Source organism: Schistocerca americana, chromosome 4, assembly GCF_021461395.2.
Source record: "Schistocerca americana isolate TAMUIC-IGC-003095 chromosome 4, iqSchAmer2.1, whole genome shotgun sequence".
Classification (NCBI taxonomy): Eukaryota; Metazoa; Arthropoda; class Insecta; order Orthoptera; family Acrididae; genus Schistocerca; species Schistocerca americana.
In genome coordinates this window covers 715,264,694-715,292,635 of record NC_060122.1, presented here as the reverse complement: position 1 = coordinate 715,292,635, position 27,942 = coordinate 715,264,694, and the positions used below count along the sequence as shown (strand labels likewise).

General features: G+C 40.9%; 1 protein-coding gene across 1 annotated transcript in view; it reads left to right on the top strand.

The window, feature by feature from the left end:
• Positions 1 to 27,942, top strand: part of LOC124613930 (RNA-binding protein 12) — a 114,019-nt gene that overhangs the window by 49,156 nt on the left and 36,921 nt on the right. Inside the window, exon 3 of the mRNA XM_047142682.1 lies at positions 26,989 to 27,142. Within this exon, the coding sequence (XP_046998638.1) occupies positions 27,000 to 27,142 (143 nt within the window). The 5' untranslated portion in view covers positions 26,989 to 26,999. The remainder of the gene's footprint in view (positions 1 to 26,988; positions 27,143 to 27,942) is intronic.

Genomic DNA, 27,942 nt, shown 5'->3' with positions numbered 1-27,942 from the left:
TTGGGAGGACCTGGAATCTGTGCTAATGTATCACATTATTAGAAGAAAAACATTATAAAAAAAACCTGCTGTAGCAAGGCAGTTCGTTGCATAAAAATGTGGAAATATTAGATTAAAAGTTGTAAGCAGTGTAGCATACGGTACAAACTTACCATTTTCTTTGTAGAATTGTATCTTTATAAGCAGATGGTATATGACAAGGTCATTTATTAACAACACTCTGTATTAGATTGCAGTTGTCATTCGTCTGTTACCAAGGGCGCCCGTACGATAGTCTATCGGGAGGAGGGGGTTGGAATATAACTCGTAAATAATGGTCGCCCCCCCCCCCCCTTTCCCACGGGAACCCTTGTCAAATACTGCACTGTAATCTGATGACAATGATGGCGCAATCTTGAGTAGTTGAGTAGGCAGCATTACGTATTTGACATTATTTGTTACCAGTTAAGCGAATTCTCTGAAAATTTTAAGTGTTCTAGAATTATGTACAGAGTATTTGCATAATCAGAACAAAAAAAAGCTATTCTAAATTAAAATTAGAATTTAGGTACGTTTGAATGCTAATTAACAATGCAACCTATCTTGCGATGTGCAAAGAATCTTCTTAAAACATGGAAACCTCAATAAAATTTAAATTCGTATGGAAGTCAGGCCCAGTTAACAGTATTCGATTAAATTGTGTCCTTATGGTGACTCACAGATTCGCACATATTTGTGATTAGGTACAGGACTAGTAACCCGGCCATCATAAATTGAGAACCAAATTTAAATCCAGTGAAAAAAATTCTGACGCTACTTATTACCGAATTAAGTAATGTGGTTTATTCGTGGAACCACGAGATAGCAGCTTAGATTACAGGGGTAGTCAACCTTTTTTAGCTACCGCCCACATTTGTTCCTCCGTTAATAGTAACATTTTCTAACCGCCGACTGGCTTCACAGTAACTGTTATTTTTAAAGTAGGAAAATAACTTCATAAAATAAAGGAGAGTTATAGCAAGGTAAATCTTATAATAATAATAATTAATTATCTAACACCTTACATAGCAGAGCGTCTTTTGCCCTCTCCTAATTTAATCCGGTCAGAACCATCCGCTTCAAAAAATTAGGATTTATTTGTAATAGGAATTGACTGTTTCTGACCGAAGTCTAATATACATTCTAGTTCAGTAGTAGAGTTGTATATGCTCTTGTCCATTGTAAGAACGTTCTTCTACGATCTTCGGTATTTGTAAGTTGCACGCGGTATACCTGCTGTGATGCAGTGTGCACACAAGTCGCCTGGAAGCCTGTACCTGCGGTGACCGACCTGCCAATAACAGCTACTTTGCCTGCAGAAATTGTTTTAGTGTTTGGAGCGACCGAATGAAAGCAGTCAGTTGTAGCATTACGTATCGGTTGGCCTATCCTATCCATTCAGCCTTTCGAGTGAAACCAGTCCATTGTAGCGACCGAATGAAAACAGTCGATTCAGTCGGTTGTAGTTTTACCTAGCCGCAGAACAATTATACATTCATTTCTTTCGAGTGAAACATGTCTCTGAGAGCAAACGAATGAAAAAGTCTACGCGATCGACTGATTGAAAACTGTCGACGCAGTCCTGCGCATCCAGTTCTGGGCGGAAACACTCTATCGTTTGCCATTGCCAAATCATTATCCTTGACCGCACTCTGTTATTAAATAACTGAGTTCTAGGTACCCTAGGGAAGTTTTTCCAACGCCGCAATATATGTGGGAGCACGGACCGGGCTCTCCTTGTACTTCCATAGTATTCAGTTGCACTTGTTTCATAACATTGTTGCAAACATATCTTCCCTAGATTTCCTTCTCACAAGGACTGAGGTGTGCCTCTAGTGAAATTTGTTTTTTCTTGGCATCATTTTCATTATTTTGGATTTGCGCTACCGTACTTCAGAAAAGTGAATGTGTCAACATTTTATGGGCTTCGCTGTCTTTTTTTTATAACGTCTATTAAATATGACTGGAAGTGATAAATGTAGTTTTCAAACGGTAGTAATAAATCCTTATTAAAATACAGGGTGATTCAAAAAGAATACCACAACTTTAAAAATGTGTATTTAATGAAAGAAACATAATATAACCTTCTGTTATACATCATTACAAAGAGTATTTAAAAAGGTTTTTTTTTTCACTCAAAAACAAGTTTAGAGATGTTCAATATGGCCCCCTCCAGACAACGAGCAATATCAACCCGATACTCCAACTCGTTCCACACTCTCTGTAGCATATCAGGCGTAACAGTTTGGATAGCTGCTGTTATTTCTCGTTTCAAATCATCAATGGTGGCTGGGAGAGGTGGCCGAAACACCATAACCTTAACATACCCCCATAAGAAAAAATCGCAGGGGGTTAAGATCAGGGCTTCTTGGAGGCCAGTGATGAAGTGCTCTGTCACGGGCTGCCTCGGGTAGTTTGGTTTTCAGCCTAGTCAGCAGCGCCTCAAGCGAACAAATGTGCAACAAAATGAAACTATATAGCTCCCTTAATTCGCCGACAGATAGTGCTTAGCTCTGCCTTTTGTCGTTGCAGAGTTTTAAATTCCTAAAGTTGTGGTATTCTTTTTGAATCACCCTGTACTGCCGTCAATTGGCAGTATAAGTTTAGAAAGCAACTTATTAAGTCATCAGGCAGTTAAAAAAAAAGAGTAACTTTACGCTTTCAGTTCAGTTCACTTCAGCATTGAGGTTCCGAGGTAGAACTGGGGGTGATGGATGTAAACCATTGGGAAGAAAGCGAGAGCGCTTCAATAAATTTAAATAAAAAAGTAATTATTCATTGATTTAAATATAAATTTATAATGTAGCACTCGTTATTAACTTTCTAAAATCGACTGAAATCTATACTTAAAGAAATATGAAAAACACGTATGTAAGCAAACAGATACATAAGTTTTGAAAATACTTTGTTTTTAGTAATAATTATTCACCTCTGCTCGAGATAGATACGTTATTTATCTGTACAAAAAGTTGGAAACCTACTCCTGGAGCACGTATAACCGAAGAGGCTGAAAAAGCATATAACTGAATTCACTCAAACCTACAAACTGAGCAAAAACATTCATATTACTGACGTAACAGTCAGAGACTTGTCAGTCTGTTGTTATAAATGAAGTGAAACCGCTCGAAACCCTGATAGAACGTAAAAAAAGAAACCATTCCTCTAGCTGTCGTGACCGCAGAGACTAGTTTCGTTAAGCGAAAAAACAATCAATTATTAAAAATCATTCGGTTGCCTCACTATTAAATTTGCTTGATACGATGCACCTGCATCAGTTACTTCAATCAGGCGTCCTCGATTACTTTGAGACGTGTGTGTTAAATAGAGCTTCCTCTTTCAGCATGCAGAGCATGGAAGACAAGCCTTTTTTTATCGGCCTATCTTGTCTTCGCTAGTTTAGAGCTTGTCAACCGGACAAAAAAATGATTGGTTCTTTGTGGTACAGAATGAATCGCAAACACAACTGTTCAGCAATAAGTGTGGAACTTGCAAGATCTAATATAATCTCTAGCGCACTGGGAGATGTTACACATCATCTTGAAATGTTTCGGAGCTCGGCTGTTATTTCCTGTTGTTCTGTACCTTTATTGGCGGTTCGGCTGGCGTGGAATTCGAATGCTCCATGTTCCAATTAGCAATAAAGAAAAGAAAATGTAAATCGTCTGAAAATCATAATTAGTATCAATTACAGATCGCTCTTTTGACCCACCTGGGTAGCCTCGCGTGTTAACGCAGTCTTAACGCAGTCACTTTCGAGGTATGCCGGCCTCTGATTGAATCCGCTCAGTGGATTTACCGACGAGGGGTGGCCGTGCCACCTAGCCTGGATGTGGTTTTTACGCTATTTCCCGCATTAGGTGAATACTGGGCTAGTTCCGATGTTCCACCTCATATAGGCGCCACGTGCACATTCAGAACACTTTTTTACACTTGCACACACAATTTACGCAGTACGTAGGCGGATTGGGTACACTGCTTCTGTTCTTGTGGGTGGGGGAGGGGGGGGGGGGGTGAACAGGAGACTGATGATATCAGCTGTTTGGTCTTCTTAAACACTTACTCAGCAACAGCAGCAGCATTATTTTGAAATTGGGGGCACTTGCGGACAAAATTGTACAGGTTAGCTTCACGTCTACTTTGTGACTAATCATTTTGATGATACAAACGGTCAGGCTAGTTTTTCTCAAATGTGATTATACTTGTTACGGTATTTGATGCTAAATATGAACACGTGATGCAAATTACGTTTGTGTTTGAAAAAAAATCATCTAAGGACGACGATTCCGTGTTATGGAATTGGGGAACATACTTCGATATTTTCCTCACTGCCATATAAAAATCATTGTAACGTGTTTATCAGGTTCTTTTAAAGAAAATATCAGGCTTTCTTATACACACGTTTTTAAGGCGTTCATTTTTAGTCAAATATTTGAGCGGAGCGAAAACAAAACTCCCTTGAAGTTACACAGTGGATTTTTGTCCTAATTTTAATAGCCAATCGAAGAATGTGAAATGGAGTATCAAATTGACTAGCGTGAGGTCTCGTTTTGCTGAAAACTTAATCATCACTTGTATACCTAGCTGTTTTGCGCATAACAAGTTGATTGATGCAGAAATTATGGAAAAATTATGAAAAAATAGAATAAATATCTAATTAAGTATACATAGGAACTTCTCTGCTTTCTCTTGATGTATATACTCTTGATGATGATGATGATGATGATGATGTGATGATGGCTATGACATAATAATAATAATAATAATAATAATACATCTACATGGATACAATGCAAACCACAAACATCTTCACAATAATTCTTTATTATTCCAATCTTGAACTGCGCGCATTAAAGTGAACTTCTACATCTTTCCGTATGAGCACTTATTCTCCTTAATTTACTATGATGATTGTTTCTTTCTATGTGGGTCGCTGTCAGCGAAATATTTTCGCATTCGGAGGAGAAAGTTGGTGATTGAAATTTCGTGAGAAGATTCCTCCCCAACGAAAAAGCCTTTGTTTTAATGCTGTCCACTCCAAATCCTGTATCACGTCAGTTACATTCTCTCTCCGTTTCTCGATAATACAAAACATGCTGCTCTTCTTTGAACTTTCTCGATGTACTCCGTTAATCCTATCTGGTAAGGATCCCACAGCACGCAGCAGTAAGCAAAAAGAGGACGGACAAGCGTAATGTAGGCTGTCTCATTAGTAGATCTGTTGCGTCTTCTAAGTGTTCTGCCAATAAATCGCAGTGTTTAGTTCGCCTTGCCCACTACATTTTCTGTGTGTTCATTCCAATTTAAGTTGTTCGCAATTGTAATTTTTAGCACTCATGTGTATGACCTCACACTTTGCATTATTTAGGGTCAAATGCTAGTTTTCGTACAGTGCAGATATCTTTTCTAAATCGTTTTGCAATTTGTTTTGATCTTACGATGACCTTACTAGAAGATAAGCGACAGCATTTTCTGCAAACAACTTAAGACAGCTGCTCAGATTGTCTCATAAATCGTTTGTATGGATGAGGAACAGTACATGGCCTTTAACACTACCTTGGTGAACGCCGTAAATCATTCTCTTTTATTCGATGACTTTTCGTCAGTGACCTCTGTGTCAGGAAATCACGAATTCAGTCTCATAATTGAGACGATATTCCATAATTAGGCAATTTGGTTACAAGCAACTTCTGAGGTACAGCGTGAAAAGCCTTCTGGAAATCTAGAAAGACGGATAAATTTGAAATCTCTTGTCAATAGCAATCAACATTTCGTGTGAGTAAAGAGCTAGTTCTGTTCCACAAGAACGATGTTTTCCTAATTCGTGCTGACTGTGTGTCAACAGTCTGTTCTCTTCGAGGTAATTCAAAAGGTTCTAACACAATATATGTTCCAAAATCCTGCTGCATATCGACGCTAATGATATGGGTCTGTAATTAAGTGGATTACTCGTACTGCCTTTCTTGAATATTGGTGTGACCTGTGCAACTTTCCAGTCGTTGGGTATGGATCTTTCGTCGAGCGAGCGATTGCATGTGATTGTTAAGTATGGGGCTGTTGCATCAACATGCTCTGAAAGGAACCTAATTGGTACACAGTCTGGACTGAAAGACGCTTTCATTGAGTGACTTTAAGTTGCTTCGGTACTCCGAGGATAACTACTTCCAAGTTACTTATGTTGCCGGCTGTTCTTGACTCAAAATCTGGAATATTTACCTGGTCTTTGGTGGAGGAATTTCGGATGGCTGTATGTAGTAACTCCGCTTTAGCAGCATGTCACCGATAGTGTTTCCATTGCCATTGTTTGGAAATTTTTTTTCGTTGTTTCTGCAACAGTGTTTTTACCCGTTTTGTGTACCAAGGGGGTCAGCTCTGTCGTTTTTATTTGGCATAAATCTCTCAAATGCTGTCGATACTATTTCTTTGAATCCAAGCCGCATCTGGTCTACACTTACCGGTACATTGTTAATTTGGATGCAGTGGAGGAGGAAGGCGTCAAGTGAATTTTTATCCGCTTTTTTGAGTAGGTATATTTTTCGTTTCCTTTTGGAGGATTTCGGAGTAATCCCTGTATCCGTTTTGGCGCTCGTTATTAGCTGCTAAGAGGTCAAGTGTGTTTTCACAACCGTCTGCTATTCGAGTGGGCTCATGAACTAACTGCTCGAAATAATTTTCAGAGAACGCGTTTAGCACAATTTCGGATGATGTTTTTATGCGTAGCTCTGGATTCAAGTATGTATATTCGCCAACATATCGAGGGTGTATTAAAGTCACCACGAAATGTAGTTGTATGACTCGGATACGTGTTGAAATTAGAGTCAAGTTTTCTTTGCACCTTTTAGCAATTGTATCATCTGAGTTGGGTTGACGGTAAAAGAATCCAATTATTATTGTGTTCCGGTTGCCAGGAATGACCGCTACTCGCACCAATTCACAGGAACTATCTACTTCAGTTTCGCTATAAGATAAACTACTACTAACAGCAGCAAACACGCCACCGCCAACTGTGTTTAGCCTATCCTTCCTGGACATCGTTAGGTCCTTCGCTAAAATTTCGGCTGAACTTATCTCCGGCTTTAACAGCTTTCAGTGCCCATATCGATTGGCGCTTGGTCCGCAGTTCGTGGTCTCGCGGTCGCGTTCTTGCTTCCCGGGTTCGATTCCCGGCGGGGTCAGGGATTTTCACCTGCCTCTAGATGACTGGGTGTTTGTGTTGTCCTCATCATGTCATCTTCATTCATGAAAGTGGCGAGATTGGACTGAGCAAAGGTTGGGAATTTGTACGGGCGCCGATAACCGCGCAGTTGAGAGCCCCACAAACCAAACATCATCATTATTGGCGCTTGCAGCTGTGGTACTTTCCAACACAGCTGCGACAGTTTACAACTGTTAGACCGATGGTTGCTAGATCTGAGTTATTTCTGTGTTCGATCTGCACCCTTTGACACTGAATCCCTTTTTGTGTTTCCCCGAGACCCTCTAAAGTAAAGAACCGAACAGTCTTAAGTCACACAGCCTGTGCTACCCGAGTAGCCGCCTCCTGCGTGTAGTTGACTCCTGACTTGTTAAGCGGAAACCGAAACCCGACCACTCTATGGCGCAAGTGGAGGCATCTGCAGCTTACACGGTCACGGAACCGTCTGAGCTTCTGATTTAGATCTTCCACTTGGGTCTGTACCAGACGTTCTGTCGCCTATGGTGCAAATGGTGAGCTCTGCTATCATCTTGCAAGCAAGACTGGCAGCCTTTACCACTTCTGAAATTTCCTGGCAGATAAAAACTGTGTGCCAGACCGAGACTCGAACTCAGGACCTTTGCCTTTTGCTGGCAATTGCTCGACGAGGTATTGGCAGAATTGGAGCTGTGAGGACGGTTCGTGAGTCGTACTTGGGCAGCTCAGCCGGTGGAGCACTTGCCTGCGAAAGGCAAAGGTCCCGAGTTGGAGTCTCAGTCTGGCACACAGTTTTAATCCGCCAGGATGTTTCATACCAGCACACACTCCGCTGCAGAGCGAAAATTTCGTTCTTTACCACTTCTGTTAGCCACTTGAAACCAGAGAGAATCTCTTATGATCCAAAGCGACACACATCATTGGTACTGATCTGAGCCACCACCTGCGTTTGGCTGCACCCTGTGCTCTTCATGACATCCTGAAGGACCCGTTCCAAGTCTGGAGTGACACTACACCAAACGTACACACGGACCGCACAGTGGTTTTCTTCCCTTCCTTGGCAACCATGTCCCGAAGGGTCCCATAACACGCCTAACATTGGAGCTTCCAACTACCAATTATCTGACCTTTCGTGATTGACCGGATCTTGCAGACAGAGACGTTTCCTCTGAAATAGGACTAGCAACTGCATCTGGCTGAGGGATGGGGTCAGCCACAGATAGCACCTGGAACCTGCTGGTGTCAGACCAACTGGGGAGCCGTTACGTTCGGCCCCCAGGGAAGCCTTTACCACCTGCCACGCTCCGAGGCAACCTCTCACTCAACCACGGATGAGCGGTCAACCTCAGTGCGAGCAGAACTGGGCTGGCCGCATGTGCCGACCGATTGGCAGGCACAGACGTTCTGGACGTCCGCTGGATCCCCGCCGTCAGCCCACTAACAGTGATGCCCATCCACTGCAGCTTCAAGCTATATAACCAAAGCCAGCTTCGGCTCACATACGCGCACAGCAATCACAGTCCCTATCCATACTTAGGCCGTGGAAAACGAATCTACACACAAGCAAAGGACTAACGACATGCGTTATGGAAACTTTACAGTGGACACGGAGGAAAACGCAGGAACTGTGCCCAGGGAATTAGTTTAACATGCGGAGATTCAAAGACTGAAGTACCAAAGCACTCGTGAGAGTAAAAAATTCGTTTTTTGTTAGGAACTTGTCACAAAATCGGTTTACTTTCCGACACAAATGAAAACTCGAGAACTGTGCGTATTAAATAAACAGGCAAAAGCCGGCCGCTGTGGCCGAGCGGTTCTAGGCGCTTCAGTCTGGAGCCGCGCGACCGCAACGGTCGCAGGTTCGAATCCTGCCTCGGGCATGGATGTGTGTGATGTCCTTAGGTTAGATAGGTTTTCTTTAGACAAATTATTTCACAAAACATATGACCGTATATTTCAATTTTTTTTTGCATTTAGTTGCTACTAAACTGATATTACGTACGTCCAGACGGTGATAAGGGTCTGTAATATTGAACGTACGTTCTGAGCAACTGTTAATTCGTATCCACTTTAACTAGTGTACCAGTTTGCTTTTATTCAGTCCTCGGATGGTGCATGAGCTAACGGCATTCGGCACGCCTCCTTTCAAGCCCGATCGTCACGTAATATTAACAACATGAGATGTTTCTGAGGACTAATTTTGTGGTCCATAATTACAATTATGTCGTAGGATGGAAACCAACATCTGCTGCTTTCAACAAACATTTATTACTTCTGGTCCAAAATTTGGAAACCACCTATGCACCACAGCTGATATTTACTACTTTTTCTTGCCTGATGAACATGACTTCGTTTATAAACTGGTTGGTAACGCCAGTTGACTGTTGTCACAGCAAACACCTATATGGCTTAATGAATAGGTACGATGTATCGTCTCAAGTAGCTTTTATCGCTAATTATAGTTGAATTACACAGACAAGGCATATTGCCCAAGGGACCACAATGACCAGACTCGTAAATTCTATTCCAGCCTCAAATCACACAAATGATATCAGTTCGAAAATACACAACACATTCAACACGACACATCTGCAGGTACTACATAAATGACAAGTGTAACGCATGGTGAGGGAATAATAATTAGGATGCAAACGTCAAAATTTTAGGTGCCCATGTGGACGAGAATTTAAAATGGAAAAACATATTTTGAGACTCCTAAACCAACTTAGTTTAGCCACATTTGCACTCTGAATCATTGCAAATCTTGGTAGAGACAAATCAGTAAGTTGACGTATTTTGCGTATTTCGTTCAATAATATCCTGTGGAATAATGTTCAGGAGTAATTCAACGTTAAGAAGAGAAAGTAAGTAGAAACGTGCCGTAATAATAACATGTAGTGTTCACCCACGATAATGTCGTGGACATCTGTTTAATTTTGACTACTGCGTAACAGTATATTTATTCCCACATGATGTAAATAATTCAGTGCAGTTCAAAAGGAACAGTGATGTACATAATTACAGTACAAAAAAATGACGTTCATCACTCCATATTGTCTTTAGCATAAAACGGGGTCCTCAGTGCTGCCACAAAAAGTTTTGCTCACTTACTCAGTGACGCAAAATGTCTCACAGACAGCAAAGTTAAATTTGAAAACAAACTGAAAAAGTTTCTCCTTGACAGATCTTTCGATTCCGTAAAATAATTTCTAGTTTTCTAATCTGTGAAAGGTAATCCGCAGGAATTATTAAATCACAACAGTACTAAGATGGCGTGCTGAAAAGTAATGCCTCCGAACTTTTTATGTGAAAGCTCCTATTATTTTAAAAATGAAACATTTTATTAACATTCAACATCTTTAGTCTTCATGTGTACATATTTATTTCTCAGCATAGTCACCCTGGCGACGAACACAATTCTGCCAACGAGAGACTAATTTGTTGATACCGTCACTGTAAAATGTTTGTTGTCAAAGCGACAACCTCACCTCAGCACGCACCGCTTCATCACTATCGAAATGAAGTCATCGAAAGTGTTCTGTAAGTTTCGGAAACAGGTAAACTCGGTTGGGGCCAAGTCGGAACTGTGTGGAGGATCATCGCCAACAGTTGCAGACGTCGCAGCGCTCGTATGTGGTGCGGGCATTGATATACCGAAGGAGAGGGTGCTCCGTGTGTGGACGAACTCTTCGAATTCTAATCTCGATTACAGCACCCAGTTTCTCACGTTACACACCGCCATATCTGACACTACACTTCGAAGCCCTCAAGTGGCAGGTGTTGCAACTTGCCTCAGTGAAGTGGGAAAGGCGCCTGAGTAATATGGATGACGTGCAATACCTGAAACGGTATTGCGACCTGAATAAAAAACTCGTGGGCTTTACTTTTCAGCACACTCTCGGAAGAGAAAAAAGGGTAGACGGTCAGCATGTAACCATATTTACATGTGAATGTGTAATGTGAGTGTAAAAAGAGGCGCTGCACATTATTACGGGTAATTGTACAAATGATCCACGGAACATGACACTAACTAACTTATCGGTTTGGACTAATTATCAGTTCATCGTCAGGTGATTTGAGACGTTACATAGTAAATCTTCCGAAATATAGCTGAACAGTTCAGGAGAGATGTTCACATTTAGATAATTGATATGTCGCACTTCTTTTGTATTGCTCAGTTGTACTTTGAAGAGTTACTGTGAAACGTACTCAAATCGTCTGATGATTTGCTAAGAAATAAAAGTAGTAGTTACGCCATTTTTATTACCTGAGGCTGAAATATACAGGGTGTTTGAAAAATACTTATACACGCTCTGGGGGACAGGTTCCGTACTTCAAAACATAAAAAAGTTCATGTAAACATATGTCCGAAACTTCTTCGTTCTCGAATTATTAATGACAGTTTATAATTTAAGTGAACGGAGCTCATAAACGCATTGATTCTAAACACGCACGCACACGTTGAATCATGGACTGCTGCACCCTTTTAAATACTGCATCCGCATGGTTTCGCAAACTTCCAAGACACGGCGATGCAGAGTTTATGCATCCTGGTGGCCTGCTGCATAGACCACTTACTGTTTAAGGTGTCCCCAGAGATAATAATCCGAAAGATTGAGGCCGGGGGAATGCGCAGGTCATGGAATTGGTCCTCCTGTAGCTATCCATCCTTCATGGTAGATACACCGTCAGTGCATCTCGAACACTGAGATTGAAATGTGCTGGATCTCCATAATGCGTAAACCATATGTTTCTTTGTATTTCCAGGGAGACATCTTAGTAGATCTTGGAGCGTGTGCTGAATGAAGTCACTGATACACAGCACCAAAGGTTGAATTACTCGGCTGTCTGTGGTCTGGAAACGCCGTCTGATACAGCCGTGCGGTCTGGTGTCCATTACCGGTCACGCGGCGGTACATAAAAATAGTATCTGCGTGCTCACGAAATGAATATGCTGCCACGTTTGAGCAGAACACTTAGCTCACTGCCTATAGTACATGTACACAATAGACACGTTGAAGACAGACGAACGACGATTGTAACCAAGCCTACATGGTAACACAATGCTAGGTGGGAGACAATGAGTCAGACGGATGCATAGATAAGTGTAATTGTTGGATTGTATCTGGAAATCAGTTCACTTTCATTAGTAACTCGAAAACGAATGATTTTAAAAACGGCTCTGAGCACTATGGGACTTAGCATAGGAGGTCATCAGTCCCCTAGAATGCAGAACTACTTAAACCTAACTAACGTAAGGACATCACACACATCCATGCCCGAGGCAGGATTCGAACCTGCGACCGTAGCGGTCGCGCGGTTCCAGACTGAAGCGCCTAGAACCGCTCGGCCACTGCGGCCGGCGAATGATTTTAGAACATCCGTTTATCTGAACTTTTTCCTTGTTTTCGTCTAAGGAACCCGTCCCAAAGTGTGTAACGTTAATAGAGTTTGGTCAGCGACAAAACACGACTGAAATTAATAGATTACAACCCTTATGGATGTTTTTAATCCTGTATTAACGAAATTAAGAATAGCATGGCTGGCGATTTCGTTATTTCCCAGCGGTAAACCCGTCGCACAGGTTCCACTGTTTATTCATGATTTGGCAAATTTACTTTTATTTAGCTTCTTTGCTGGATGTCGTACTATCGCCACATTCGACATTTAAACCGGAGGAAAGTAGTGTGTGCCATGTGTCTGTAAATCGCGTAGTCTTTGTTCTGTATGCCATCGAATTTTAACTGCTTGTGTATCGTGTTTTCTGAGGCGAAGGTCTAGGATCAACCCAGAATTAGCCTTAAAGAGTGTGAGAAGTCGCCAAAAAATCATATTCGATCTGGCTCACCACCAGCCTTGAAAGCTAGCTAGCTAGTAAAGCTATACGAACAGGTCTATGGCGGGCAGATTATTATGGTAAAGTTTATCATCTACTGTCAGGGAAATGTTTAGTTATGAAGAATAGTCGTGTATCCATGTCAGACTGTCAGTAATACTAAAAATCCAAACGTTAATCACTGTTAGCACATTTATTGGTCCAACCTTCTGCCCTGAAACTGTTGCTTATATTTACAGTGTTTTCCATTACTCTTCACTTTCCATAAATGAAAACTGTGTTTGTTGACCCGAATTAGATCGATCTTATAGTGGTTTATTCGTGTAATTTGTAGAGCATCATCTTCAGAATTGACTTCCTCTAGTGACAGCTTGGCAGTTTTTCGAATGACAGGTAGGTTAGAGATACTGAAGTTGTCTACAGGTAGCTTTAGTTTTCTGGCTTGAAACTGGGACCTTACTTTGCCATAAATAGACGATTTGCGAGTAGAATTTTTCACTTCATATAGACAACGTTTTCTGCAAAGGGTAACATTTTGGAATGGTGCATGATATGCGAGGTTCTTGTCTCTACCGTATTGGACGTAGAAAGTAATTTTACATATTTTTCATGCTAAACTACACTGAAGAGCCAAATAAATTGTTTGTTGTTGTTGTGGTCTTCAGTCCGGAGACTGGTTTGATGCAGCTTTCCATGCTACTCTATCCTGTGCAAACTTCATCTCCCAGTACCTACTGCAACCTACATCCTTCTGAATCTGCTTAGTGTATTCATCTCTTGGCCTCCCTCTATGATTTTTACCCTTGACGCTGCCCTCCAATACTAAATTTGTGATCCCTCGATGTCTCAGAACATGTCCTACCAACCGATCCCTTCTTTTAGTCAAGTTGTGCCACAAGCTCCTCTTCTCCCCAATTCTATTCAATACCTCCTCATTAGTTATGTGATCTACCCATATAATCTTCAGCATTCCTCTGTAGCACCACATTTCGAAAACTTCTATTCTCTTCTTGTCTAAACTATTTATCGTCCACGTTTCACTTTCATACATGGCTACACTCCATACAAATACTTTCAGAAACGGTTTCCTGACATTTAAATCGATACTCGATGTAACCAAATTTCTCTTCTTCAGAAACGCTTTCCTTGCCATTGACAGTCTACATTTTATACCCTCTCTACTTCGACCATCATCAGTTATTTTGACCCCCAAATAGCAAAACTCCTTTACTACTTTAAGTGTCTCATTTCCTAATCTAATTCCCTCAGCATCACCCGACTTGATTCGACTTCATTCCATTATCCTCGTTTTGCTTTTGTTGATGTTCATCTTATACCCTCCTTTCAAGACACTGTCCATTTCGTTCAACTGCTTTGCTGTCTCTTACAGAATTACAATGTCATCGGCGAACCTCAAAGTTTTTATTTCTTCTCCATGGATTTTAATACCTACTCCGAACTTTTCTTTTGTTTCCTTTATTGCTTGCTCAATATACAGATTGAATAACATCGGGGAGAGGCTACAACCCTGTCTCACTCCCTTCCCAACCACTGCTTCCCTTTCATGCCCCTCGACTCCTATAACTGCCATCTGCTTTCTGTACAAATTGTAAATAGCCTTTCGCTCCCTGTATTTTACCCCTGCCACCTTCAGAATTTGAAAGAGAGTATTCCAGTCAAAAGCTTTCTCTAAGTCTATAAATGCTAGAAACGTAGGTTTGCCTTTCCTTAATCTTTTTTCTAACATAAGTCGTAGGGTCAGTACTGCCTCACGTGTTCCAACATTTCTACGGAATCCAAACTGATCTTCCCCGAGGCCAGCTTCTATCAGTTTTTCCATTCGTCTGTAAAGAATTCGCGTTAGTATTTTGCAGCTGTGACTTATTAAACTAATAGTTCGGTAATTTTCACATCTGTCAACACCTGCTTTCTTTGGGATTGGAATTATTATATTCTTCTTGAAGTCTGAGGGTATTTCGCCTGTCTCATACATCTTGCTCACCAGATGGTAGAGTTTTGTCAGGACTGGCTCTCCCAAGGCTGTCAGTAGTTCTAATGGAATGTTGTCTACTCCTGGGGCCTTGTTTCGACTCATGTTTTTCAGTGCTCTGTCAAACTCTTCACGCAGTTTCGTATCTCCCATTTCATCTTCATCTACATCCTCTTCCATTTCCATAATATTGCCCTCAAGTACATCGCCCTTGTATGGATCCTCTATATACTTCTTCCACCTTTCTGCTATCCCTTCTTTGCTTAGGATTGGTTTTCCATCTGAGCTCTTGATATTCATACAGGTGGTTCTCCTTTCTTCAAAGGTCTCTAAATTTTTCTGTAGCCAGTATCTATCTTACCCCTAGCGATATATGCTTTTACATCCTAGCATCTGTCCTCTAGCCATCCCTGCTTAGCCATTTTGCACTGCCTGTCGCTATCATTTTTGAGACGTTTGTATTCCTTTTTGCCTACTTCATTTACTGCATTTTTATATTTTCTCCTTTCATCAATTAAATTCAATATTTCTTCAGTTACCCAAAGCTCTCTACTAGCCCTCGTCTTTTTACCTATTTGACCCTCTGCTGCCTTCGTTATTTCATCCCTCAAAGCTACCCATTCTTCTTCTACTGTATTTCTTTCCCCCATTCCTATCAATTGTTCCCTTATGCTCTCCCCGAAACTCTGTCAACCTCTGGTTCTTTCAGTTTATCCAGGTCCCATTTCCTTAAATTCCCATCTTTTTGCAGTTTCTTCAGTTTTAATCTACATTTCATAACCAATAGATTGTGGTCAGTGTCCACATCTGCCCCTGGAAATGTCTTAAAATTTAAAACTTGGTCCTTAAATCTCTGTCTTACCATTATATAATCTATCTGGTACCTTTTAGTATCTCCAGGGTTCTTCCATGTATACAACCTTCTTTCATGATTCTTAAACCAAGTGTTAGCTATGATTAAGTTATGTTCTGCGCAAAATTCTAGCATGCGGCTTCCTCTTTCATTTCTTAGCCCCAATCCATATTCACCTACTATGTTTCCTTCTCTCCCTTTTCTTACACTTGAATTCCAGTCACCCATGACTATTAAATTTTCATCTCCCTTCACTACCTGAATGATTTCTTTTATCTCATCATACATTTCATCAATTTCTTCGTCATCTTCAGAGCAAGTTGGCATATAAACTTGTACTACTGTAGTAGGCGTGGGCTTCATGTCTATCTTTGCCACAATAATGCGTTCACTATGCTGTTTGTAGTAGCTTACCCGTACTCCTATTTTTTTATTCATTATTAAACCTACTCCTGCATTACCCCTATTTGATTTTGTGTTTGTAACCATGTATTCACCTGACCAAAAGTCTTGTTCCTCCTGCCACCGAACTTCACTAATTCCCACTATATCTAACTTTAACCTATCCATTTCCCTTTTTAAATTTTCTAACCTACCTGCCCGATTAAGGGATCTGACAGTCCACGCTCCGATCCGTAGAACGCCAGTTTTCTTTCTCCTGATAACAACGTCCTCTTGAGTAGTCCCCGCCCGGAGATCCGAATGGGGGACTATTTTACCTCCGGAATATTTTACCCAAGAGGACGCCATCATCATTTAATCATACAGTAAAGCTGCATGCCCTCGGAAGTCATTACGGCTGTAGTTTCCCCTTGCTTTCAGCCGTTCGCAGTACCAGAACAGCAAGGCCATTTTGGTTTTGGTACACATGCCTTATATCGTGTAGGGCCCGCGCGAGAACGCAGAAGGGCCGCAATATGACGTGGTATGGACTCGACTAATGCCTGAATTAGTGCTGGAGGAAACTGACACCATGAATCCTGCAGGCTGTCCATAAATCCGAAAGAGTACGAGGGGGCGGAGAAAGCTCGTTGCAAGGCAACCCATATATGCTCATTAATGTTCACATCTGGGGAGTGTCGTGGCCAGCGGATGTGTTTAAACTCAGAAGCGCCTTCCTTTAACCTCTTTAGCAATTCTGGACATGTGGGATGTCGCATTGTCCTGCTGGAATTGCGAAAGTCTTTAGGAATGCACAATGGACATGAATGGATGCAGGTGATCAGACAGGATGCTTACGTACGTGTTACCTGTCAAGAGTCGTATCTAGACGTATCAGTGGTCCCATTATCACTCCAACAGCACACGCGCCACATCATGGCAGTGCCTCCACCAGCTTGAACAATCCCCTGCTGACATGCTGAGTCCATAGATTCATGAGGTCGTCTCCATACCCGTACACGTCCATCCGCTCGAAACAATTTGAAACGAGACTCGTCCGAACAGGCAACATGTTTCCAGTCATCAACAGTCCAATGTCGGTGTTGAATTTTGTGTCATGCAGTCATCAAGGGTACACGAGCCCCCCCCCCCTCCCTCCCTTCGGCTCCGAAAGCCTATATCGATGATGTGTCGGTGAATGGTTCTCACGCTGACACTTCTTGATGACCCAGCATTGAAATCTGCTGCAATTTGCGGAAGGGTTGCACTTCTATCACGTTGAACGATTCTCTTCAGTCGTCGTTGGTTCCGTTCTTGGGGGATCTTGTCTGGCCGCATCGATGTCGGGGATCTGATGTTTTACTGAATTCCAGATATCCGGTGTACACTCGTGAAATGGCCGTACGAGAAAATCCCCACTTCGTCGGTACCTCAGAGACGATGTCCCATCGATGGTGCGCCGTCTGTAATACCAGGTTCAAACTCACTTAAATCTTGATAATCTGCCATTGTAGCTGCAGTAAGCCATCTAACAACTGCGTCATACACTTGTTGCCTTATATAGGCTTTGCCGACCTAAGCGCCTTATTCTGCCTGTATTTGATTACGCATGCCTATACCAGTTTCTTTGGCGCTTCAGTATATTTTATCCACGATACTACTATGCATTTTTTCACGTCGAATGGTCGCAGATAACAGAACCACAAACCACTGTTCCGCCGTCAGGAGAAAGGTCCCACAAACGTGTGTCTCGCTGTATCATATTTAAGCAAACACATAACTCAGATGTGGTTCTTGTCTTTAATTTTATGGCAATAGTATGAAGTGGTCAGATTGTTGACTGTTAGCACTGATGCGTACTATAAAGCGATTCCGGAAAGACAATACTGCCCATTGAACTTCGTCTGGATTAATCACAGCAGAGGCTCGTGTTTATGGCATTTCACGCCTTCGATAACTGTTGATTTTTCCTTGTAGACGTCACGTTTTAATTTTCCTCACAGATAAAATCCTTCAGATGTTAATCCCGATGACTTGCAGGCCGTTTTATGTTTCCCTAACGAAATGAAATCCAACAATCTGCAGAAGTTATTAAAGAGTTATAATTATTTGTGCGGAACGGGCGCGGAACATCCGTCCTGTTGGTGCTGTTTGGATTCCCCTATGTCTAGTGGGGTGTCTTTTAATAACGGCAAAGTATATATATGTTAAGATCTACAGTTAAGATCTACATATAATAGCTATTTAGAGTCTCATGAATAAAACTGGGATATATAATGTGATTCTTGAAGAACCTGCACCGCATGTTGACAGACCAAGAGTGCTGATAATCCACTTGTGTGTGGTAGTGTGGGTTTTCTACTCTTTACTATTTGGTAAGTTCACGCATATTATGTCGACGAAGTTCTCTTCGGAGTCTGTTCCCACCTCCACACGAAGAAGTACGTAGTACCATCAAAATAAGTCGGCGATATAACTCGGTAGCTATAAACGATGAGTACGTCAGAAAATTCTATTATTTTGCTCATGTATTGTATTACAGTATATCTTCCTATGTCTCATCATGATTGTATCTGCAGCACATTATCAGAGTTCACAGATGTTTGGAGCGCCAACAATGAAATGATAACGGAGGTGAATTAATGCTGATCAAGACGTGATCGACGCAACGAGATTTTACTTACAAGGAGACCACCCAGCAATCTGATTTTTATAGTTTTTCTTGTTTATGGTAGGTGAAGTTCAGAACTCGAATATCTGTTCCACAATGTACCTTTCAAAAACTCTCAAGAAAATCCACTTTTTGAAGTTTCCGAGTATCTAAATAGTACCGTAAAGTAAGGTAGGTATTTCGACAGACAGTGTGGGTGTGTGGTGAAATGCACGTCTACAAAGTGCGCGGTATTGGTTCGATTCCCGGCCAACGCAAATTTTTGAACAAAGATGTTCGAGTATTTCCGTGAATCGTAAAATGCGTTAAGGTGAAAAAAATCGGATGTACTCCAGACTGGTTATGGCTAGTTTGAGTCTCGTTTCAGTCATTATTTTTTCGTTACTCTTTTCTTTCAGTTCAGTATAAATATAAATTTCGTCGATTATATGCTAATTAACACATCTAATGTTTATTTTTATGAAAAATGCACGTCTTTTTATTTATAATTACGTATGATATACAAAAATCCAGTTTCCATTGCAAATATAAATTCAAAGTACCGATTTTCTACTAAAGATTGTTGATATAATTTGTTTCAGTTGAAGAAAAACCTTACAAACTATTTTTTTTTCATGTTTGTCTTTTTCTTTTCACGGATGTGCACGTAGATCATGCATCTTCGTTTAAAAATTTACTATGGCCGAGAAACGAAACAGCGCCGTCGGGCAAATACTCTGCCACAGCGCCGTGCTGACTGCCGCAAAATCGATCTTAAAGTCGTTGGAAAAACTTCAAAATCGATTTTCTCGAGAATTTTTGAGAGTCGCGCGAACTGCGCTGTTTGCTTGACATTTGAGTTCTGAACTTCACGCACCATTAATTTCCTTCGCCCGTGGAATGGATGTACGTTTTCGTGTTCATCTTTATCACAAAGACGCGCAAGTCGCCGAACTGGCATAAAGTTGAATTACTTGCACCAGGCCAAACAGCGCCCGGCCAATAATGCCAGCCATCATTTTATTTCAATAAACAGCATAATTCATAGCTGCATGATAGGCAGAAACAATCTGACATACTTAATTTGTTGGAGAATCAGCATAATTGATCGATCCGTATGGCAATTTTGTGCTGTGAAATTTGTCAAATACAGAGTGGCGTGGAGGACGTTGAATCATTGATACACGTATTTGCATACTATGACACACAACATTACGAACTACATAAATATAGTCACAAACGTACAGAGAAGTGATGTCAGTGGAGAACATGCTCTATTCGCCATTTTGTACTCATATTCCGCACTACTTACTGGTACAAATCCTTGTCCATTGTGTTGTACACTTCCATAGTGCGGACGTTTTTAGTTCCATTAGATCTGGAGGATGCTGACGTAAAATTTCTTGTTATATCCCCACAGACAATTATTTACAGGAGTTGATGTCGAGTCTGTGAAGTGGCCAAATTTGACCACAGTGGAGACGCATAGGAAAATGGTGAGACAGCACCCTTTTCACCAGACGTTTCGCACAGAAAGCCGAGAACAGTTTTAGCCGCGTGTGGGCGGATTCCATTCTGCATAAACCACTGTGTGTGCGTTGGAAGTCGAGTGGCGTGAATTGTAAGTGGAAACTGATTTCGCAACTTACCTAGCCTATGCACCGTTCGGAATAGAGCGTTTTATGGAAAAAAAGGTGTCGTTAATCTGTGGCACGAAATGGCAGCCCAAACAGTATGTTTCAGAAGGCCTAAACATTGACAACAATGGGAACTTTTAAAAGATGCCAGGTCCGCCGTCTACATCTTTATTCAACAGTTCACATTTAAGTGCTTCGAAGAGGGGTCATAGAACCGTTTCAGACGTCTCTTAACGTTCCACTCTCAAATAGCACGCGGGAAAAATGAACACGTACATCTTTCCAGGCGAGCCCTGATTTCTCTTATTTTGTCACATTAGTTTTTTCACCATTAGCTGGTGGGAGGAAACAAAATAGTTTGCTATTCAGAGGAGCAAGTTGGTTATTGTAATTTCGTGGAATGATTTTCCCTCAACTCCAAAGGCCATTGCTTTAATGACTGACAATCCAACTTGCTAATCTTATTCGTCCCTTATTTAGTGACAATTAAACACGAACTGACTGTATTTTAACTTTTGTAATGTCCCCCATCAACCCTGTCGTGTAAACACACAGCGCAGCGATACTCCAAACGAGGATGGACTGGCGTGACGTAGGCAGTCTCTTTAGTACCTTTGTTGCATCTTCTACGTTTTCTGCCAATCTAACACAGCCTTTGGTTCGCCTTCCCCAAAACATTTTCCGTGTGTTTTCCAGTTCAAATTGTTTGTAATTCTAGTCACTTTGTGTTCAACTGAATCGACTATCTTTAAATGAGGTTTGTTGTGTCAACATACGTATTAGTCATTTGGAGGACGTGACAGGGTCAGTAACCAGTTTTCGCACCGTGCAGATGTGCACGACGTAACGGGTATAAGCACAGATATTTTTCAGCACAACGAAAACCAGTCGAAAGTTGCAAATTTCACTTTTTTTATTCACTCGATGACTGTTTTCGGACCGAGACCTATTTTCAAATCATCGGAACATAGTAAAAAATGGTATTTCCAAAAGCATAAAAACCATGTCAAAAATGTGCAAACGAACAGTTACAACGCATACAAATGAGTTATCCATATTCGCTGTAACTACTCGTTTCCACATTTTCGTAAATACCATTTTACTGATTAGCAGAATTTGCTGATCCACATCTATTCCAGCACACTGAAGGTTCGCAGATATTTTTAGTGGTGACTGAGGACAGTGTACTGAACAGCAGTACATCAGTATTTATTTCATTTGCAGGCTAACCATTATTGCTGTTAGGTGTGGTATGTTTTTAGGTTGGGTAGCACCTGTGTACCTGTGGCAAAAGCAAGCCATTAATCCCCATTTTCCTCTGAGCAGCAGGTCGGGTGTTGAAGTGTGGACGGAAAATGGTGACTCTAGACTGACAGGCGTAGTCCAGTGCAGTTACGACCGTGCAGAAAACATCAGGTCGTAAAATTTCTGATGTCTTTATTGGAAGACTGTTCGACGCAGAGAAAAAACAACCAACACACTGATGTCCGTACGTTTTAAGGTATCACGTATGAAAATACATTAAATGTATTCGTAATTTTGAGTATGGACAACCCTCAGCTGTAGAAAGGAATGACGACAATGAAAATTTGTACCGGGTTGGCATTAGAAACCATGCATGCATGTCCAAAAGAACTTTTCCTCTTATTCAGAATAACACAGGCACGGCAGTATCATGTCGTACATATAAAAAATTTTGCACTAATACCCATTAAATCCTGTATTGTCTACATCATTTCTGAATTCGTTTTGATCTCCTGAAGGCTTTACACGGTAAACGACAGCAAAATCCCCCAACAATACAAGAGAGAGATCCAATCTGACATTTCATAATCCGTCCTAATTTTTTCCATGGAACGAATACAACCAACCTAAAGCACTGAGTCAAAATTTTAGCTGCCAAGACATCTTGCAAGTATGTTGTCTCTGTTCTTAATGGCGTATTTCGTTGGGCGCCGCCGTACGGATGGAGAAAAGTAGCCCTAGCGGAGCTGGAGTAGAGTGCGCGAGCGTAAACATGAACCGCTGTTGCACGCAAATGAGTAACTTACAGCCTTTTCAACAACTTTCAGCTACCATTTTGACAGCGCCTGTCGTGCGATGTATTCATCATGTCTAAAATAAATTCAGGACATGCTGGAGTGGATCATTTCCTTGTAAGAGGGCTGCTTTGCTTATATTCTCTCTTGAACTGATTAGATAAGAACAGCAGAGAGCCGATAACACTTCCTTGGGGGAACCCGAAGTATAATTTCGGTTTCACAAAATGACTTACCCTCTGTTTCTATGAACTGAGTCCTTTCTGATCGGAAATCACGAAACGGGACACACAGCCGAGACGATATTTTCGTTTTAATTATGTGTCGGTCAACAATGTATATGTACTGTACTATCAGTTCACATGAAATCAAAAAAATATATATACTGGTAACCAGTGGAAGTATACTACCGTATTTTACAGAAATGGGGAAATCTGGGAATAACACTAGCAACAGCTCCTTTTTAGGAAAACAGAAGACGGTGCCGAGGTAAAAAAGAAACTAAATAAAAACCAGAACACGATGAAAATTGTGAAAGTTTGTTAAAAGCAAAGCAAGTCCATCACATAGCGGAAGAGTAACATTGTGCATCGAGTGGGTAAACATTTCAATATGTTTCCATTACTAGAGAGTAATCAAACGTAACTAGACTTACGGGTACTTGAAATTAATTACTAGAAATATGAAACAAAAAGTTTGAAATTTTATTTCTTTTAGAAAATCTGTTACTCTTTATAGATGCAAAATAATTGTAGGTATTGAGGCACATTACTTACACTGTGTTATGAAGTCTATAAGAAGAGATTAGATAAGACAGGATAAAAGCTACTTCCAGAAGCAGATTTCCTTTCTTGCACCCAGCAGTTTTCCGCCATGCAACTTTGTTACTGTGTTACTATAAATGAAGTTTCTTCAGAAAATACAGCTTGATCACATGAATACCATTAAAACTACTTTCCCTATACTCTTCAGGAAATTAACAAATACGTCACTAATATAATGGCGACAAAATAGAAGAAGCTGATTCAGGGAGGTGGGTCCCACGGACATCAATGAATTCTTTTATTTGTCGTGAAAGGTTCGTAATGTACAGTGTTCCGTAGATTCCATCAAAAAATGAGAACCTTCAGGTATGTGGCCCGAGTCTAGAAAAGAAATACCTAAACGCACATTTGACAGAAAATTGACCATAGGTCCAGTTATACCATGTATCCACTATCGTGACCAACGAATATTATGTAAGCTCTGAAAAAAGGAGTTTGTGCCTGAAGTATGTGAATGAATTGATATCACAGTAGGCTGATTGTCCCACGATTTGCGTAAGATTGCACCATGTCGGTATACTGAACGAGTACGTGACACCTTAACAGAGTACAGCCACTTCTGCCCCTCCAAATCAACATCTTAACACTTGAGGATGTTCACTGTGTTACTTAAACCCAAACCTCCAGATGTTAAGTCCCTCAGATCGGTACCAAACATTGTATGTCGATAGAGTATCAACCGAAACTCCCATTTAGTTCGTACTATGTCTGTCGTCTAGCCGAACGAGCGTAAACGTTAATAAAAAGAAATCCAGAACAACGGAGCACATCAAAAGCATAACTGAGAGTAAGCAGCACATGTTTCTTCCGTGGGGAAGCTGCTAGAGCCTTTGGTCCTCAAATCAAGGATCCCGGGTTGAAACAACAATGACGACAAATTTGTTTACTGTATTATGCGTGAAAGTGTTCCATGGGACAACATATTTATGACATGTAAAAGAGCCGTTGGAGTTCACAGCAATGTTCTCTTGGCAGTATGCTTTCGCTTCGTTTCTTAGAAAGTAGTAAACTTATAGAGTACATTTATACTAGTAGTAATAATAATTAATAATAAACAAAATAAAAAGATCAGTAGTAAGTACGTAGCGTTCAACTTCCAAAGCGAAGGCAGACTGCCAAATGAACATTGCTACAAGCTCTGTAAAATTCTTTTACATGTCAGGAAAATGTTCTCCCCTATAACAGTTTCACGAGTAAACAGCTAAAAGAAGTTATCAGTGGAATTTGAACGCGGGACCTTTGCTTCGAGGACGGAACGCTCTATCATCACACCCACGCGATATCTACAATACAATTACTTGAAGATACGCTTTTCCTGTGCTCCGTAGCTTTGATGATACTTTTAATTATCGTTTACACATGTTCTACCGGACGACAGCACATATGACGAACTAAATCGGTGTTTTGATTCATACTCAATCAACATACCACGTTTGGTACCGATCTGAGTGTCTGACATCTGGAGATTTGGGTGTTAATGTGCCAGTAAAAAGCTTTGCGTTGATGAGCATTATTACAACTTAATGATCTTTAGACAGGCTTACGAAGTTGGATATGACTTGTCCCTTTCTAATCTTGCCGCTCGACGTGTAGGCTGTCGACACAGGTTTACAGAACATTTTGCTTTACATAGGAATATCACACACTTACGAGATACGAACAAAAAATAGGGTGGTGAACTTTTTTAAGGCAGCAACTGCTGACGCTACAACCATCTGATGTGATATGTCCGATAGCCTGATCCGTGGAGACAGGCAGCGTCAAGTTGGAACACTTTCTAACATGGCAGTCAGCGTTCAGAGATGAGGTTGTGTTTAGCGAATCTGTCGTGCATCATGTGTTTCGAACAACGTTGAGAGCATTATGTTCTGTTTCAAGAGGCAAAAAGGTACCAAAGAAACTCATAAAATATTGAAATTGATGTATGGGGATAATGTGTAACACTGAAGACTGTTTACGAAGCGGAAATGAGTCTTTAGAAGGCAAGCAACGTTCGGGACGTCCATTAACATCAAAAACAGAAGAAAACGTGCAAAAAGTGTCAAAAATTGTTCAAACAGGTGAATACTATTCTAGAGTTTACGGAAGAACTTAGCATCTCGTACGGGTTCGTGCAAAGCATTTTAACCGATAATTTGCAAAGGAGACGCGTGATTCCAGAATTTGTTCCTAGGCTTTTGAGTGTTGAACAGAAGGAAAATCGTGTCAGTTTGCACGAAATTGAAGGATCGCCTTCATCCAGATCCGTATTTAATGTCCAGAATTGTAATTGGAGATAAAACTGGGATCTAGAAGATGAGATGAAAATTCAGAGTTCGCAATGGAAAATCAGTGAGTCTCCTCACCTTAAAAAGGTGCGCCAGTCAAAATCGAATATCAAAGTCATGATAATTGTTTTGGATACTGAGGGTGTAGTGCGATCGGTTTGTTTCCGGGGGAACAACTTTAAACGCCGAATTTTACAAGGGCTTACTGCAACGTTTGTGAAACGATGTATGAAGAAAGAAACCTGAAAAATATACCCGTGGATATCTTCTTCAGACGACAACCGGCCGTGTCACACCTCGCTTTTGATTCGCGAGTTTTTGACGAGAAAAAGTATTCATGTCTGTCACATCTTACTTAGGCACCATGCGACTTCTGGCTCATCCCCAAAATTAAAACCGTACTTAGAGGAAAACGCTGTGACATCATTCCTGACTTTTAGGGGGTCACGACAGAGCAGCTGAACGCCCTTTCAAAAGAAGCCTTCCAGGAATTCTTTCATTCATGCATTCAACGTTGGAATAAGTACATTGCTAGGTCAGGACAGTGCTTTGGAGTAATTTAAATGAAATTCCATGTAAGCTTATTACTTTGTTTCTAATAAAATTATTCGCCGTACTTTTTGATAACACCTCGTTTGTTTCTCAGAACGGCGTTTCAGGCAACAGTGAAACTGCACCTTTGTAAGCTTTTAAGTTTCTTTCTTAGTTACTCCAGCACAGACATTGATAATGTGCCAATTTTCACAACATCTGCGAGTTACTAACACTTTGACTGGGTATACACTACGGCACCAGATTAAAAACACGAGAAAGAAAAGAGTTTCATCGATACTTCGACTGCATTATTTAACTGCTAATGTAATACTGTTCAGAGTGATAACGGGAATTCAGTGTTAACAGAGTTTAATTGGAATTGTGGAAAAAAGATTACTTTTCCAAATACAATACGTCTGCATTCTGCGATATTCAGATTTTCTGCATTTCATCGCATCTTCGTTCAAGTGGCGAATATTTTAATTAACATTCATAACGTTACACGCGACATTTTCCGTAGTTACAATTTGAAAAGCTTACGCTTTACACTTCAATAATTTGAAAACCACATAATCCCACTGTGATTGTCTGTTGGAGAAACTTGGGACACAATAGTCTCTCATCGTTATGAAGACTAAAAACAGAAAAAAATAGAAAGCCTTAGTTCTTCGTTTTAGAAAACAAGGAGAGTGCGTCGACTCATACATTTGCCATGTTCAGCATTAACTATATAATTTAAAGAATTTTAGTATGTGAAAATAGTTGCATGGTTTTTGCATGCGCATTTGCAGGAGGCGCCAAGATGAGTGTCATCATAAGACTACAAAACCTGCCATGGTCGGCAAATGCTCTCGACATCCGGCAGTACTTCCGCGGCCTGTCCATCCCAGAGGGCGGCGTGCACATCGTGGGCGGCGAGCAGGGCGACGCCTTCATCGCTTTCAGGTGAATACTGCACATCAACCAGTGATTTTATTGGTTGTTAACTGGCAACGTGGTGAGGACTCCCAGCTGTGCTGACAACAGTTAACGAGCAAGGATTTGTTAAGTAACATATTCTTCTCGAAAAAGGCAACAAGAATTTTATTGCAGCAATAGATCAACAAAATTATCCTGTAATTGTTGGGACTTTAGATGACAGACAGCCCCATAGAGATATCCATTGAACCCAACAAGGGCTGTGTCTCCGGATAGCCGTACTATGTATAAAACTATTGAAGAAAGAAAGGCTGTGAGTAAAAAAAAAAAGAAGATTACGAGTATTTTCACTGTATTGCATCCCCTGTCCAATCTACTGTATTAACATGTAGACCGACAACTAAGCCGGCTACATCTGCACGATGGGCCATGGTGTTTCAAGGCATTTGACACAGGTAACATTTCAGAATGACAAGCAAGCTGAAGCAGATCATAAAATGTCTACTTGGATTTCTGTACTGGATTGCCTTACACACTGTTGACAGCTGGTGACATGTAATCAAAGAACTTATTGTCTGCGACCAGAACATATCGCCGTACATCCGGTCAGTCACTGATAGATATGATGAGGAATCAAACCAAGAAACTAGTTTTAATAATGAAAACCACTTGCAGACTTGTAATAGCACAGAGTTTTTGTTTTCAGAATTTGATTTTCCTATGTAGTAATTTACGATACACTGTTCAAGTTCAGTTAAACAGTCACAGCATGTATAATTATGAAAGTATGGTTCTGCTTTGAGCACCCACAAATTCTTTAATACCGA